The sequence below is a fragment of the Pseudorca crassidens genome, chromosome 11 (genome assembly GCF_039906515.1).
Source record: "Pseudorca crassidens isolate mPseCra1 chromosome 11, mPseCra1.hap1, whole genome shotgun sequence".
Lineage (NCBI taxonomy): Eukaryota > Metazoa > Chordata > Mammalia > Artiodactyla > Delphinidae > Pseudorca > Pseudorca crassidens.
Genome location: NC_090306.1, coordinates 88832735 through 88846679, shown reverse-complemented (window position 1 = coordinate 88846679; position 13945 = coordinate 88832735). Strand labels below are relative to the sequence as shown.

The 13945-nt window shown below is 48.5% G+C and overlaps 1 protein-coding gene across 8 annotated transcripts in view; it reads right to left on the bottom strand.

Annotated features, from left to right (window-relative positions):
• CHST11 (carbohydrate sulfotransferase 11) overlaps positions 1-13945 on the bottom strand; it is a 288364-nt gene that overhangs the window by 236662 nt on the left and 37757 nt on the right. Inside the window, exon 1 of one of the 8 annotated variants that reach the window (XM_067697793.1) lies at positions 8978-9310. The exons of 6 other annotated variants lie outside the window; for them this stretch is intronic. In XM_067697793.1, the coding sequence (XP_067553894.1) occupies positions 8978-9263 (286 nt within the window). In that variant the 5' untranslated portion in view covers positions 9264-9310. Of the gene's footprint in view, positions 1-8977; positions 9311-13945 lie in introns of those variants that run through there. One more of the 8 variants, XM_067697794.1, reaches the window with a different exon arrangement.

The window sequence follows — 13945 nt, the reverse complement described above, 5'->3', positions numbered from 1 at the left end:
ACACTCAAACCAAAGGCAAACACTCGGGGAAAAAAAATTCACATCCAAAATCCAAAAAGTCTGAACTGCATTCCACATGATTATTACCTTAGAAATAACCTCTGGACAGATGGATATATCACCTTATAATGCTTCTCAAATCTATTGCAACCAATGTTTTCTCAGTGTATGTGAGACGTGGCACAAAAAAACCAAAGCCCTCCAATTTCAAACACTGTATCAAGGAAGGGTTAACTGCCTTGCCCCACCTCCACTCAGGAACTAGGTTATTTTGAATCCCTGGTGGAAATGCAAAACTAACCCTGAGCTTCACCTCTCAAGACCTGAGTACCTAGAATCAGAAAGGAAATGGCCATAAAAACCAGGGCAATAACTTAGCGTAGCTCAGCATCTGAAGTACGTGCAGTAGATGTCCCTCCCTCCTTGCTAGGGAACTCTTTAGGCAAAAGTTAAAGCTTAGGGGCTTCCCTGGTGGCGCAGTGGTTGAGAGTCCGCCTGCCGATGCAGGGGACACAGGTTCGTGCCCCGGTCCGGGAAGATCCCACATGCCGCGGAGCGGCTGGGCCCGTGAGCCATGGCCGCTGAGCCTGCGCGTCCAGAGCCTGGGCTCCGCAACGGGAGAGGCCACGACAGTGAGAGGCCCGCGTACTGCAAAAAAAAACCAAAAAAACAAAGAAAAGTTAAAGCTTAATGGTTAAGGTCTCCATGAAAAAATATGGGGACCTGCTGATAGATGAAACCTAAACAAAAAAAGCATGAGCACCTGAGGCCGGTGCTTCACACTCCAGAATTCGATTCGATTGGACTCGGCGTCTCCAGTTGGGTTTCTGTTAGTCCCACTGGTGGCGCTTAATCTAGCTCCAAAATGCCTCCCCTCTGCCACCCCCTCTCCGGCCCCACCTCTAGCCCGCGCTCAACTCACAGAGTTCCCTCTGCCACCTCCTCTCCGGCCCCACCTCTAGCCCGCGCTCAACTCACAGAGTTCCCTCTGCCACCTCCTCTCCGGCCCCACCTCTAGCCCGCGCTCAACTCACAGAGTTCCCTCTGCCACCTCCTCTCCGGCCCCACCTCTAGCCCGCGCTCAACTCACAGAGTTCCCTCTGCCACCCCCTCTCCGGCCCCACCTCTAGCCCGCGCTCAACTCACAGAGTTCCCTCTGCCACCTCCTCTCCGGCCCTACCTCTAGCCCGCGCTCAACTCACAGAGTTCCCTCTGCCACCTCCTCTCCGGCCCCACCTCTAGCCCGCGCTCAACTCACAGAGTTCCCTCTGCCACCCCCTCTCCGGCCCTACCTCTAGCCCGCGCTCAACTCACAGAGTTCCCTCTGCCACCCCCTCTCCGGCCCTACCTCTAGCCCGCGCTCAACTCACAGAGGGACAGCTTTCATTGTGCTCCTTCCTGTTCAGTGCTTCAACAGTCTTCTTCTCAAGCAACTCCCTCTGTCTCAATAACTGACTATATTGGCGACCGCATCATTGACTTCCCCAAACAGGACACTTTTGAAATGAAAGGGGCACTATTAATCATTATGCCAAGACAGCCGCAATAAACCAGGACTGTCCATGGCAAACCAGGGCATAGAGTCATTCCAACTATAAGGTCTTAGAGGGAGAGCACTTGTCTTACTTGTTAACTCTGTCCCACCTTTTTAACCGAACAGCTCCCAGCATAGCACTGAAACACCACAGGTGCTAAATAATAAACATCTGTGGGATTGAATCTGTAAATAACAGGTACCAAAGGTCCCAGCTACTATGGATTTGTCTCTGCAAAGGATGCTGTAGATTATTACAAAACACGATCATACCAGAAAAATCGCTGCTTCTGATATTCTATTTCATTCCCACCACGGCTATTTTTAAATCTCTCACCAATAGTGATTTTGTGTATAATGATAATTAATAGTATTTATCACTGAGTCCTATGTATGTTAATTACAGTTGAGGAACCGTAGATACATTCTCCCAACAACCCTAACAAGGAAAGCATTTGTAGACCTAGTCTCTAAATGAAGCAACTGAGGCTCAGCGAGGATAAATAATTCCCATAAGGTCACAGACTCTGGCCAAGCTCATTCCCTTCCATTGACTAGAAAACTTACCAACCATAACATCTTAGTTCCAGAGCGTTACTTTTCAAAACCATTTCACCGTTGAGACAAGGTGGCATAACATTCAGCAAACTACGCAAAGCCACGAAATCGATGACGCCTGGCCCAACTATACCACTGACTGTCTACTGTACTTCCTCTAACGTGATGTGGATTCAAACTAACTGAAAAAGAGGAGACCTGGAAGAACGCTGGCAAGACCCTATGATAACATACAGCACAGCCCTTCTTTGAGAAAAAGCAGGAAGGCAGAAACTGGCATCTTGATATCCAAATGTCAAATAAGCTTTGCTGGCCAGCCCCACAAATGGGACCCACAAACAGAATTTCCTAAGCGATAAAAAGAAGTGAGCACCTGCTTTTGAGGCGAGGTGAGGGGAACAGTGGGAGGAGGGGAAAGAGATACTATTACTAAACAGAAGCGATGAAAATCGCTTTTACGGAGGGAAGGGAATTTAAGCTGTAAACTCCATGAGGGTGGAGACTGGTTGAACTGAGCATTCTCTGGCACTTTTGTCCAACTTCTTGTCAGTGAAACTCCACATACAAAGCCTAGAAAATTCATCTCCCATAATGCTTTGATTGATGGCAGTGTCACATCTAACACAAGAGGTTCTTTCAAGTGAGATGTTCGTCTTTAACGTTCCCCCTCCGCCCCACCTATTTTAAAGTATGTACAAATTTCCCAAATCCATAAAACTAGGGACTCTCATGGGTACAACTCCTCAAACTACAAGCTACCAAAATACTTCCCAAGAACACAATGGGTTGTCGACTTCTCCTTAAAAAAAAAAAAAAAAAAATATTCAGGAACCTCATGTATACACTTGCAAGAATCACAAACCACCTTCTCTCTCACGAATACACTCCCAGGAAATTAGCTGAGCATCTCAATCCCAGCAAAGCGAAAGCTTTGTCTGCTGAACAAGAGACTCTCTTCATTAATGCCTCGCTTATATTGATTACGGAAGACATGCTGTACAAACGATGTTTCCACGACGAGGAGGAAGAAGCTGCAGTCACTAAATTCAATAGTCACCAACTCCCTGCAGACTAAATTCTGCTCCCTAAGCACATTCAGCTATCACTGATCTCAAAGGCTTTAAACCAAGCAAGTTGGGCACTGTGTCCCTGCAGCTGCCAGCTAGCAATACCACACATACAAACATTTAGCCTAAAAATGAACTGTGTTCTAGGAAAGGCACAGAGCGACAATCATAACTCATAAACAGCAGCTCACATCTCCAACCCCTCCTTCCTGGTTCCAAGATCCTCATTTTGTCACAGGGCTGCAGACCAAGACCCAGTGTTACATGAAAGGGAAGTAGGATCTGGTTAAGATTGGCTCAACAGTGAAGAGGTGTTAAAAAAAAAAAAAAGAACGCTGCACATCTCTTACATAAACACTGTCATGGGAGGTCTTGCTAAACAGATAATGAACATATAGCTAGCTACATTTCTCTGCCCCATGGAGACCAAGCTCTGGCCAGCAGAATGGGAGCAGAAGTGATGGGAGCCAATTCCAGGCCTGGCTCAGGAAACTCAATGTCCTTATCCCTCTGCCTGGTTGCCTATAAAAAGGAGATGACCTTCAGAATGACCTTGGGAGCCTTGGGTTGAAAATGGCTGATCAACAAGATGGAAGGCGGCTGGGTCCCTGAAACACCAAATGGAGGAGAGCTGTCCCAGCAGGAACTCCTACTCTAGACTTCTGCGTGAGAAACTTTTCTTGGGTTCATTTACTGGGACTTGGTGATTGCTGTTACAGAAGCTAGTGTTACCTTGTATAATACAGGCAGTCATAAAGAGTCCATTTATAAGCATCTAAGAGCCCCTGCTTGCTCTGGGGCTTCCTAAAATGTGCCTATCCACAGAACCCAGTGTCACCTGTGAATGCTACTCTTATTATGCGCCTCTGAAACCATAGCAGCATGGGGGCCTTCTCCCACAGTCTTTGGTCTTAGAACAAGGGTATCCCAAGAGTGATGTAAAACTCCTGTCAATAGTTCCTCAACTGGTATTAACTGATGGCATATGAAAGGTTCTCTTCTAGATACTAAGGCACAGAGACATGCTTCCTACCCTCTTAAAGAGGGGCAAACAGACACCCGTCAACAAATACTGGACTTCAAACACACTATGATAGAATAGAAGCATGTAGAAAACACAAACTAGTAGAGTACTGTTACTTGCGTGGGGGAAGCTGGTTAGGAACGTTATCCAAGAGGAGCTGATCTGGCAAAGGGCAGGAAGGGTGACAACGATAATTCTGGTTGTGCCTTAGGTGGTGGTGGTGATGGTAGGTCAGCTATTTGAAGGACCGTCCCATCAAATGAACAATCACAGGAGATCCTTTCCACTGCCACCCTCACATTTTCTCACGTGATCATCATATCCACACACACACAAAAATCATATATCCTATGTCATAAGAATGATAATTGAGTGAGCGAGGGTTTGCCTGTGTAAGCAACTGTGAGGTTAGTAATTGTGGTAAGTCACCAAAATGGCCCCGTTTCTTCACCCCACCCTGAGGTACTCCTTTGGCCGTGGAAGTCTGCATGCCACTCTGGGCAACACATTCTGCCCGACGTTCTAACTCTGAGCTCGGCCAGGGGACTTGCTTTGGTCAATGGGATGTGAGCTGACATCCCACAGTGGATTTAAAAGCACCTGTATGACTGGCTCACTGGCTCTTGCACCTGTCATATCCACGAGAACTTGCCTTGGCAACCTTGCCAGGGGATGAGAGACACATGTGGAGCTGAGTCCAACTACCTCACTCATCCCAGCCAAGGCCATTCTGGATCAGTGACCCTCAGACACGTGAGCAAGGCCAGCTATGGTCACAGGGCCCTCTGAACCACCAGATGCGTGAACAATAAACGGTTATTACCGTGTGCTACTGAAGCTTAGTGGTCGTTTGCTAGGCAGCGTTATTACAGCAATAACTGGTAGAGTACTGTCATCATCCCCGTTTTACAGATGGAGAAACAGGGGCAAAGAGAAGTGAAGTAGCTTCATCAAGGTTACACAGCTGGTATGTGGCAATACCGAATTTTGAAAGCAGGCAATGGCTCTATAGTCTTTGCTCTTATTCATTTCATTCACCACAACTTCTCCCCATAAAGCAGTGAGAGTTGAATCTTTATCAGAAGGCAAAGCGCTCCGCCTGGGCTCCAGGTGGGGCCTCCAGGCTGGGAGGAGGGATCCTGGGTATTGTGCTAATTAGTGGCATTCACCTCCCTCTGGTCATTGATTTAGTGCTGACAGTGATGGGGACCACCTGCTCTCCCCAGGAGCTCTACAACACCTGAGCTCTCCCTGCCTTTCCCTGCACTGCACTGTCACAGCTCAGATCCTTTTCCTCCAAAGATGCCTCCTCGGGGCCAGTGAAAGCGAGTCCCCCTAAAACCGAGTTCCCCTGCTGAGTTTACGATTAACCTCTCTATCCAAAACTTTATTCCCTTTCTTGTCCATCTCTGTTCCCCTCAGGATTGAGGAGTATCAAAGAAAAGGGGGGAATGAAACCAAGTAGGATCCTGCAGGGCCTTCCTGGGTACAAAAGCCCCTCCATGGCTCCCCGCTTTTTGTTTGGCCGTCTGAGTTCCAAAGAGCAGACTCAAGCAGTTAATGATCAGGACAAGAGAGTCACAGCTCTTCCTGAAGGGATATGGACGACAATCGGATGCGTATCTTTGAGTTGTTCTGCAGAAACTAAGACCCCTACGTGGTGGAACATGATGACTACTTGCTGACCGCAAGCACGGAGACCCCAGACTGGTTGGAACAAGGTTGATGATGGAGATTCCCGAAACATCACCCTGTTACCTGATCACCAATCAATCAGAAGAAGGTCCACAAGCTGCAGCCCTCACCCTACATGTTGCCTTTAAAAACCCTTCCCTGGAAGCCATCGGGGAACTCGAGTCTTTGGAGCACAAGCTACCCATTTGCCTTTCGTGGCACCCTGCCGTAAACGCTGTGTTTTCCTTCGCCACCGCCGGTGTCAGCGGATTGGCTTTGCTGTGTGTCGGGCAAGCAGATCCGAGTTTGGTTCGGTGACACCCACACCTGGAGCCAACAGGGGCTTCCTCTCCACTCCTCCCCATGCTCACCCCCTGCCAGGCTTTCCAGCATCATCTTTTCACCTTTACCAGGAAACCTGCACAGATGCCTCTAGCACCTGCCTCTGCTCTCACCTCCCTTACCTCCACTTCTTGCTTCCGGAGTGCTTAAGCCTGGCTTTGAGGTTCTCCCATTTGGAAGTCAACTGTTCTGGCAGCCAGCTGTATTTGTCCCCTCTTCCCTCCCCGCTCTGCCTCCTCTTTCCAAGTAATGAACGACGGCCTGGCAAAGAAAGCAGAACCCTCTGCCACAATAAAAAGTCTGTCAGAACAACCCACAAGGGTTACTGTGTCCTCTTACCCCTCCGCCTGGCCGGGTTTCCTGTGTGTTCTTCATCTCTGCCGAACACCATGGTACCAAAGGCGACCACTCTAACCTCAGCACTAGGACTACGTTCCTCTAAGTGGCACACCAGTACAGAAGCCTCTGGGCTGCTTATTTGAAATGCAGGTTCCTGAGCTTGGCCCTAATGAATTAGGCTACCTGAGGGAGGCCTTAGAAGCTGTCTTCATCCATAGTAAGTTTCCCACATGATTCTAATGCACTAACTCTTGAAAACAGTCTTCCTAGTGACAACCTTCAGTTGCAGGCCTAGAACGATACTGGTCCACAGTCAGCAGGTATAAAATTTATGCTTCATCTCACATCAGCCTCATTTCAACTCTAGAAGTGGGTACAATTTTTCTCCCATTTTAGAGATGAAGAAACCGAGGCTTTGAGATATTAAATAATTCCCAGGTCACATGGCTAATACGTGGTAATGTTGGCTTTGAACAAAGATCAACCCCATGCTCTAAACCTGCTCTGAAATCCTCATACGCTAGATGACGTCGGTATTTCCAAAAGCTGATGATACTGGGTATCTATGTTCACTTGTCATGTTTCCCTATTACCCATAAAACCGTCATTAGAATGAAAACTCAGAAAACAGGCACCTTATTATTTTAGGACATTCTCTCCATACTCACTTTTGATGAGCGAGTGTAGTATAACTGTGTTCCATGGATGTGAAGAACACTGTTGATTTTACATCTATTCCAGCCTCAATTTCCCACCCAGTGCCAGAGGGTGGAGTGACTTACAAGGAAAATTGACACTAGCTGTCTTTATAATTCACCATCACAGACATAATCATTTGTGCCTCCTTCCAACTAATCCTATTTTAGCAAAGCATTAGGCACAAAGTAGGTAAATAATGAAACGCTGCAAAAACAGAGCTGAATTGCTAAGCAAATAATAACAACGGTAATAATGAAAGTAACAGCTGCACTTACTGACTGCTTGCCAAGGCCAACTTCTTTACAGATATCATCTCATTTGAGCCCAAGTAATCTCTCTCCCCAATTTACAGACGAATGAACCTAAAGGTTTAGAGGCTGAGTAACTTGCCCAAGGTCACACAGCTAATTAAGTAGCAGAGCTGTGATTCCAACCCACATCAGCGTCACTCTGAAATCAACTGCTGTAAAAACACTTTCTATACAAAGAGTGGTCCCCAGGAGGGCAGCATCAACATGGACCAGGAGCTTATTAGAAAGGCACAATCTCAGGCCGCTCCCCAGACCTACTGAATCAGGACTTACACAGTTAAGTCAGAGCAGCATTTGTCTAAACCACGGTTTCTCAGCCTCAGCGCTCCTGACATTTGGGGCTGAATAATTCTTTGCTGTGGGGTTCTGTCCTGTGCAGTGTAGGATGTTTAGCAGCATTCCTGGTTTCTACCCACTAGATGCCAGTAATAACTCCCCTTCCTCCCCAAGTGATGATGACCAAAAATATCTACAGCTGTATCCAATGGCCCCTGGGAGAACAAAAGAGCCCCCAGCTGAGAACCACTGGCTAGATGAGAGTGCTTTTCTGCTGGGCTGAATTTCTGGCATGGAGTAGAGGTTTGTATGCACAAATGAGAGGCCTGTCTGTCTCCTAGGGGTCTGGAAGCCAAAAAAGAACCTCTGGGTTCCAAGGACTGGGTTCTAGGTCTGCCACTGCCCGCCCTGTGAAGCTGGGAGTGACAGAATCAGACATGCACCTCTGCATTCAGCCCCACCACCAAAAAAAGCTGACCTAGAGCAGGGCTCCTCCAAACCTCGCTGCGTATGAGAATCACCTGGAAGTTCTTTTGAAAAATACAGATTAGGGGCTTCCCTGATGGCGCAGTGGTTAAGAATCCGCCTGCCAGTGCAGGGGATACGGGTTCGAGCCCTGGTCCGGGAAGATCCCACATGCCGCGGAGCAACCAAGCCCGTGCGCCACAACTACTGAGCCTGCGCTCTAGGGCCCGCGAGCCACAGCTACTGAGCCCGCGTGCTACAACTACTGAAGCCCGCGAGCTGAGAGCCTGTGCTCCGCAACAAGAGAAGCCACTGCAGTGAGAAGCCCGTGCACCGCAATGAAGAGTAGCCCCCGCTCGCCGCAACTAGAGAAAGCCCGCACACAGCAACGAAGACCCAACGCAGCCAAAAATAAATAAATTTATAAAAAAGTAAATAAAAATACAGAGTAGGTGGTGCCCTCCCCACAAGGCCCCCCACCCCCGCCGGGCCCTGGAATCAGCTTCTCTAATAAGCTCCTCAAGATATTCTAATGCACTTCATCCCTGAACTGGTTTTTAGGAAGCACTAGACCAGAACATTTCAAAAGGCCCCCAATTCCGGGATTTTACCCTCTTTGTCAGTGACTCAGGCCTCCTCCCGACCCAGAGGTGCTACTGACTCCAAAGAGAAAGAAACCAAATCCTACCGAGAGTCCACAGGCTGCTCCGTGCGATCCAAACAGCATAAAGCACACACGGGGCCCCAGCAGGGGCTCCGGGCACACAGCGGCCGCGTCCCACCTCCAGCGTGGCACTCGGCAAGAATGAAGGCGGCGCGCGGGGCCTGACTGTCTTTAAGTGCTGCGGAAACCTGCCGCTAATTACGTTAGCACTGTCAGATGGCGTCGGGTGGGGCGGGGCTCCTCCAGCCAGGGGCAGTCGTGGGAAATGAGACGCACACGTGAGGCTCTTTCCACAGCTGCAGAACTGCATGCGGTGCGAGCGCGGGCCCGTTGGAGAGGTTCCTTCCCAGCCGCTGACTCTCCGGCAGCCAGACCTGATTGCGAGGATGCTGCCCTGAGTGTATGGGGTATCCCCAGGGAAGAGAGCCAGAGGGCCGGAACCATTTCCTGACGGTGCGCTCAGTCGAAGGTACTCAAAAGAGCCAGAAAGACACAGCTGACGTTTACGGAGAGCACCCAACACGCGTGCACCGCCTCCTTCACCCCCGCACAAGCCACACTGCGAGGAAGCCTGAGAGCCTCTATCTTACAGATGAGAAAACTGAGGCTCAAGAGTAATTTGCTCCAGGACACGCAGCAGTTACGGTGGGACGGGAAGTGGCTCATTTTTAAGAACCCCTGAGGCCCCATCTTGTTGCTTTTTTATTTCCTGTATCTGAAGGGAACTTTCCTGATCCAACTTTAATATTCAGCCAACACCCCCAAGGGTGTAAGTAGAAGCCGGGACTGCTGGGCACCTGGCCCCAGGAACAGACCTGCAATTCCTAGAGTTAAACACCAAGTTACTATGACCAAGTCTCTGCCCTACAGCAAAGCAACCGAGGGGCTTTCTGAGCTCAAAAACACTAGGTTGAGCCCAAAAGCGTTTTACCACTTTTAATTCATGAATCTGCCCAGTGATATTTTTTCTCTCTCCTTACAAGGATTTTCTTTTTCTTCCCATAAATCCTCATCCATTCAGTCACAGCCCTTCTTTTTGGCTTTTCCCATCAGTTCCTGAAACAGAGAAAGGGGTTAGAGGTCCTAATGGGTCCCATGTGCTGATGGTGGCCAGAATCCCCAGAAGGGATCAAGGTAGCCCTGCCATGAACCAGGTGAGAGGAGGCCAGCTTCCCAGTTCTGAAATACGTGCTGTGGACAGAGGGCCACAGGCCAAAAGTCTCACTGGTCAAGTCCAATTAAGTAGAGGTGCTCCCAGATGAAAAATGGAAAGGACCTTGTTGGCTGCTTTGTATGGGCCAGGAGCTGCTGTAAGCATTTACACAGATTTGCTCTTTTATTCCTAAACGCACACACACTTTTTTTTTATTATTAATTAATTTATTTATTTTTGCTGTGTTGGGTCTTAGTTTCTGTGCGAGGGCTTTCTCTAGTTGTGGCAAGCGGGGCCACTCTTCATCGCGGTGCGCGGGCTTCTCACTGCTTGTGGCCTCTCTTGTTGTGGAGCACAGGCTCCAGACGCGCAGGCTCAGTAGTTTGTGGCTCACGGGCCTAGTTGCTCTGCGGCATGTGGGATCCTCCCAGACCAGGGCTCAAACCCATGTCCCCTGCATTAGCAGGCAGATTCTCAACCACTGCTCCACCAGGGAAGCCCCCCCCACACACACACACACACTTTTAAAGGTGGGTTACTCAGCCATAACGAAGAATGAAATAATGCCATTTGCGGCAACATGCATGGACCTAGAGATTATCATACTAAGTGAAGTGTCAGATAAATATCATTTGATATCACTTATATGTGGAATCTAAAAAAAAAATGATACAAATGAACTTATTTACAAAACAGAAATAGATTCACAGACATAGAAAATAAATGTATGGTTACCAAAGGGGAAAGTGGGGGAGGGGATAAATTAGGAGTTTAGGATTAACAGATACACACTACTATATATAAAACAGATAAAACAACAAGGACCTATTGTATAGCACAGGGGACTACAGTCAATATCTTGTAATAACCTACAATGGAAAAGAATCTGAAAATAATGTATATACTTCTATTTTTTTAACTTAATAAATAAATAAAGGTGGATACTAATTACCATCCCCAATTTGCAGGTGGGCAATGAGACTCTGAGAGGGTTAATGACTGCCCAAGTTTTATGGTGTGAATGTTTGTTTCCCTCCGAAATTCATAGGTTGAAATCCTAACTCCCAAAGATAATGGTATTAGGAGGTGGGGCCTTTAGAGGTGCCTAAATCATATGGTGGAACTCTCAGGAAGAGAATTAGCACCCTCATAAAAGGGGCTCCAGAAAGATCCCCAGCCCCTTCCATCAGATGAGGGCCCTCATCTGACCATGCTGGTACCCTGATCTCAGACTTCCAGCCTCCAAAACTATGAGAAATAAATTTGCTCTGTATAAGCTACCCAGTCTGTGGTGTTTTGTGAGAGTGGCCCAAACAGACCAAGACACCAAAGTCGCACACCTAAGAAGCGACAGAGGTGGGATTTGAACACAGGCCATGCGATGCCACTACACCACCGCGGGGAACATTTGGCAAGGCGTTTATATTAGTCCCGTGCACCCACAGTTCCTTCTCCCTTGTAACTAACACCTTTAATCACATGATACAGATCTGTAGGTAATGCCTCATCTATCATCTAAGACCTGGCCACACCAAGGGTGGTCCTCAGACCAGCAGCAGGAGGATCACCGGGGAGCTTGTTAGAAATACTCCTCAGCCCTGCCCCAGACCTCCTGAATCCAGTTTGAGAAGCGCTGATAAGATCCTTATCTTCCCGATTCAATATAAGGATCTGCCTCGGAGTTCTGCTCTCCTGGGGTCTGGTCCTCAGGAGTTTTTGGAGTCTAACAGAAGATTTTTTCATTTGCGTTGCTGTACTCCCTTCAAACTCTTTCCCGATGATTCCCCTTGGTCTCTCCCTTCTCCACCTCATCGGTGCATGTGATGGTTTGAATTGCACAACATCTGTCAGCTGCCCAATTTAGCACCCGCCGCTGCCTTCCAGAGAGCTCGCATGTTAATTGTCTCACACACGCAGTGGGTGGTGGCTAAAAAGTTCAAAGACTGATTGCAGGGCAGATGGAAATTATCACTCACGAATCAAATGATCTCCATCCAATTAAATGACTAGCAATCTGGGGAGAAGACATGAGCTCTGTTTGGGGGCTCATGTCTTTGTCTGTTTTGCTGCATAGCAACCAACAGGTACAAGTGTATCTCCATTAACTGAATTATCTGGCCAATCCAGTCTGTTGTAAAAACCACGCGTGTAGAAGGAACAGGAAAGAGCAGCTGAGGTCCTGGAGGTGCTGTCAGGGGAAGAGGGGAAGGTCAGGTGTTTGCTCACAGCTGTGCCTTACCCAAACTGGCATTAATACATTCCCCAGTGACTGACACCAGGGTTTGGTGGAAGGCACTTAAGACTCGCCCTGGGGACTTCCCTGGTGGTGCAGTGGTTAAGACTCCATGCTCCGTGCTTCCACTGCAGGGGACGTGTGTTCAATCCCTGGTCCAGGGAACTAAGACCCCGCACGGTCCAAAACGAAAGACTCGCCCTGTGTTCTGAGGGGGAGGTGGACTCCTTCCTCCTGCATCTGGGGGCACCTGAAGGAGCTCGACACGTGCAAACTATAACTACAAGTTCACTCCCTCCTGGCTGATGTTATGGCCGGCGCTGGGGCTGAGCGCTTCTCCTGCATGAGCTGATTTAATCCTCACAAATGCCCAGGAGGGTGCTCCCCATCCCAACCTGAGCCCATTCTGCAGGTCAGCTGAGTATCTGCAAGCTTAAATGACTTGCTCAAGGTCAAGGATCTAGTTGTGGTCGGGCAAGGATTTGAACTGAGGATTTGACCATCAAACGCTAGACCACATTCCCCAAGAGAGAGAAAGGTACTCTGAGCCCAGCACCTTCCATTCGGTGCCTCCACAGAGTTACCCAGCAAAATTAGGGTGTTTGCCTCCAGAGACCTGGTGTTTGCCCTCTTGTTACTTCCTGGATCCCAGGGTCCCACTATATATACACCCAGGATGCACTCTAACACCTGTCCCTCCCTGGTAACTCCTAGGTGCGGACTGTACAGTCAAGGGCAGGAAACCTGCAAAAGACAGATGGACTCGGGGTCCGGCTATGAATGCAAGTGGGAAGGGTCCTATCTCGAGCATCTTTCTACTCCATACCCAGACCCTGGTCTCATCTCTTATTCCAGAATGCTCTGAAAAGCTGCTCCACTTTTCTGCCCTTCTCTCTCTAAGACTGAGAAGCCCAGAGCCCTTGCAATCCTCAAGGACTCCAAGAGGAATGAAGTGTCCTTACCAACAGGCCCTTGTCTACAAGGAATGCCGGCCCTGTGCTAGGGATGGAATCAAAAGGCTCTATTCAACCCCCTTGATCAAACCTACCTTCCCGCCCGGGACCCTACAGAGACCAGAACCTGAGGAACCTCCCCCCATTTTATTCCCTAATGTCCCAGACTAGCCAGCCTGCTGCAATAGTTCAATTCCTCTCCTTCCTTACTGCGGAGAATCACATGCATTGACACGAAAAGCCTGTGGATGAGTGAGTCCCACACCAACCTAGGATGAAAAATGACTGGCAGCTTTGTCATCCACCTGAAAACCCACAATGCAAGGGATTTGTAATTCTTCTACCAAAGTAGGTTTTGTGGCGAAAAGTATACCTGCAACTTCAGTAAATCCAGCATCATAATCATCATGGCATTTTATTCCTCTACCCCGTTCCTGTTGAATGCCCCTCTCTTAGCTCATGTCATCCTTTCTATCCCTTCACAGAGAAACGCCACGCCAAACACCAATCAGTCTTGTATGAGTAAGACACCAAAGGGCAGAAGACATCAGAAGTTCATTCACCTTCTCCCTCTCTCATCCATTTCTGGATCCTTAGTTCATTTTGCCCCTGCTAATCATGTGGCTTAAAACAAACATTTAAAATTCTCTGTG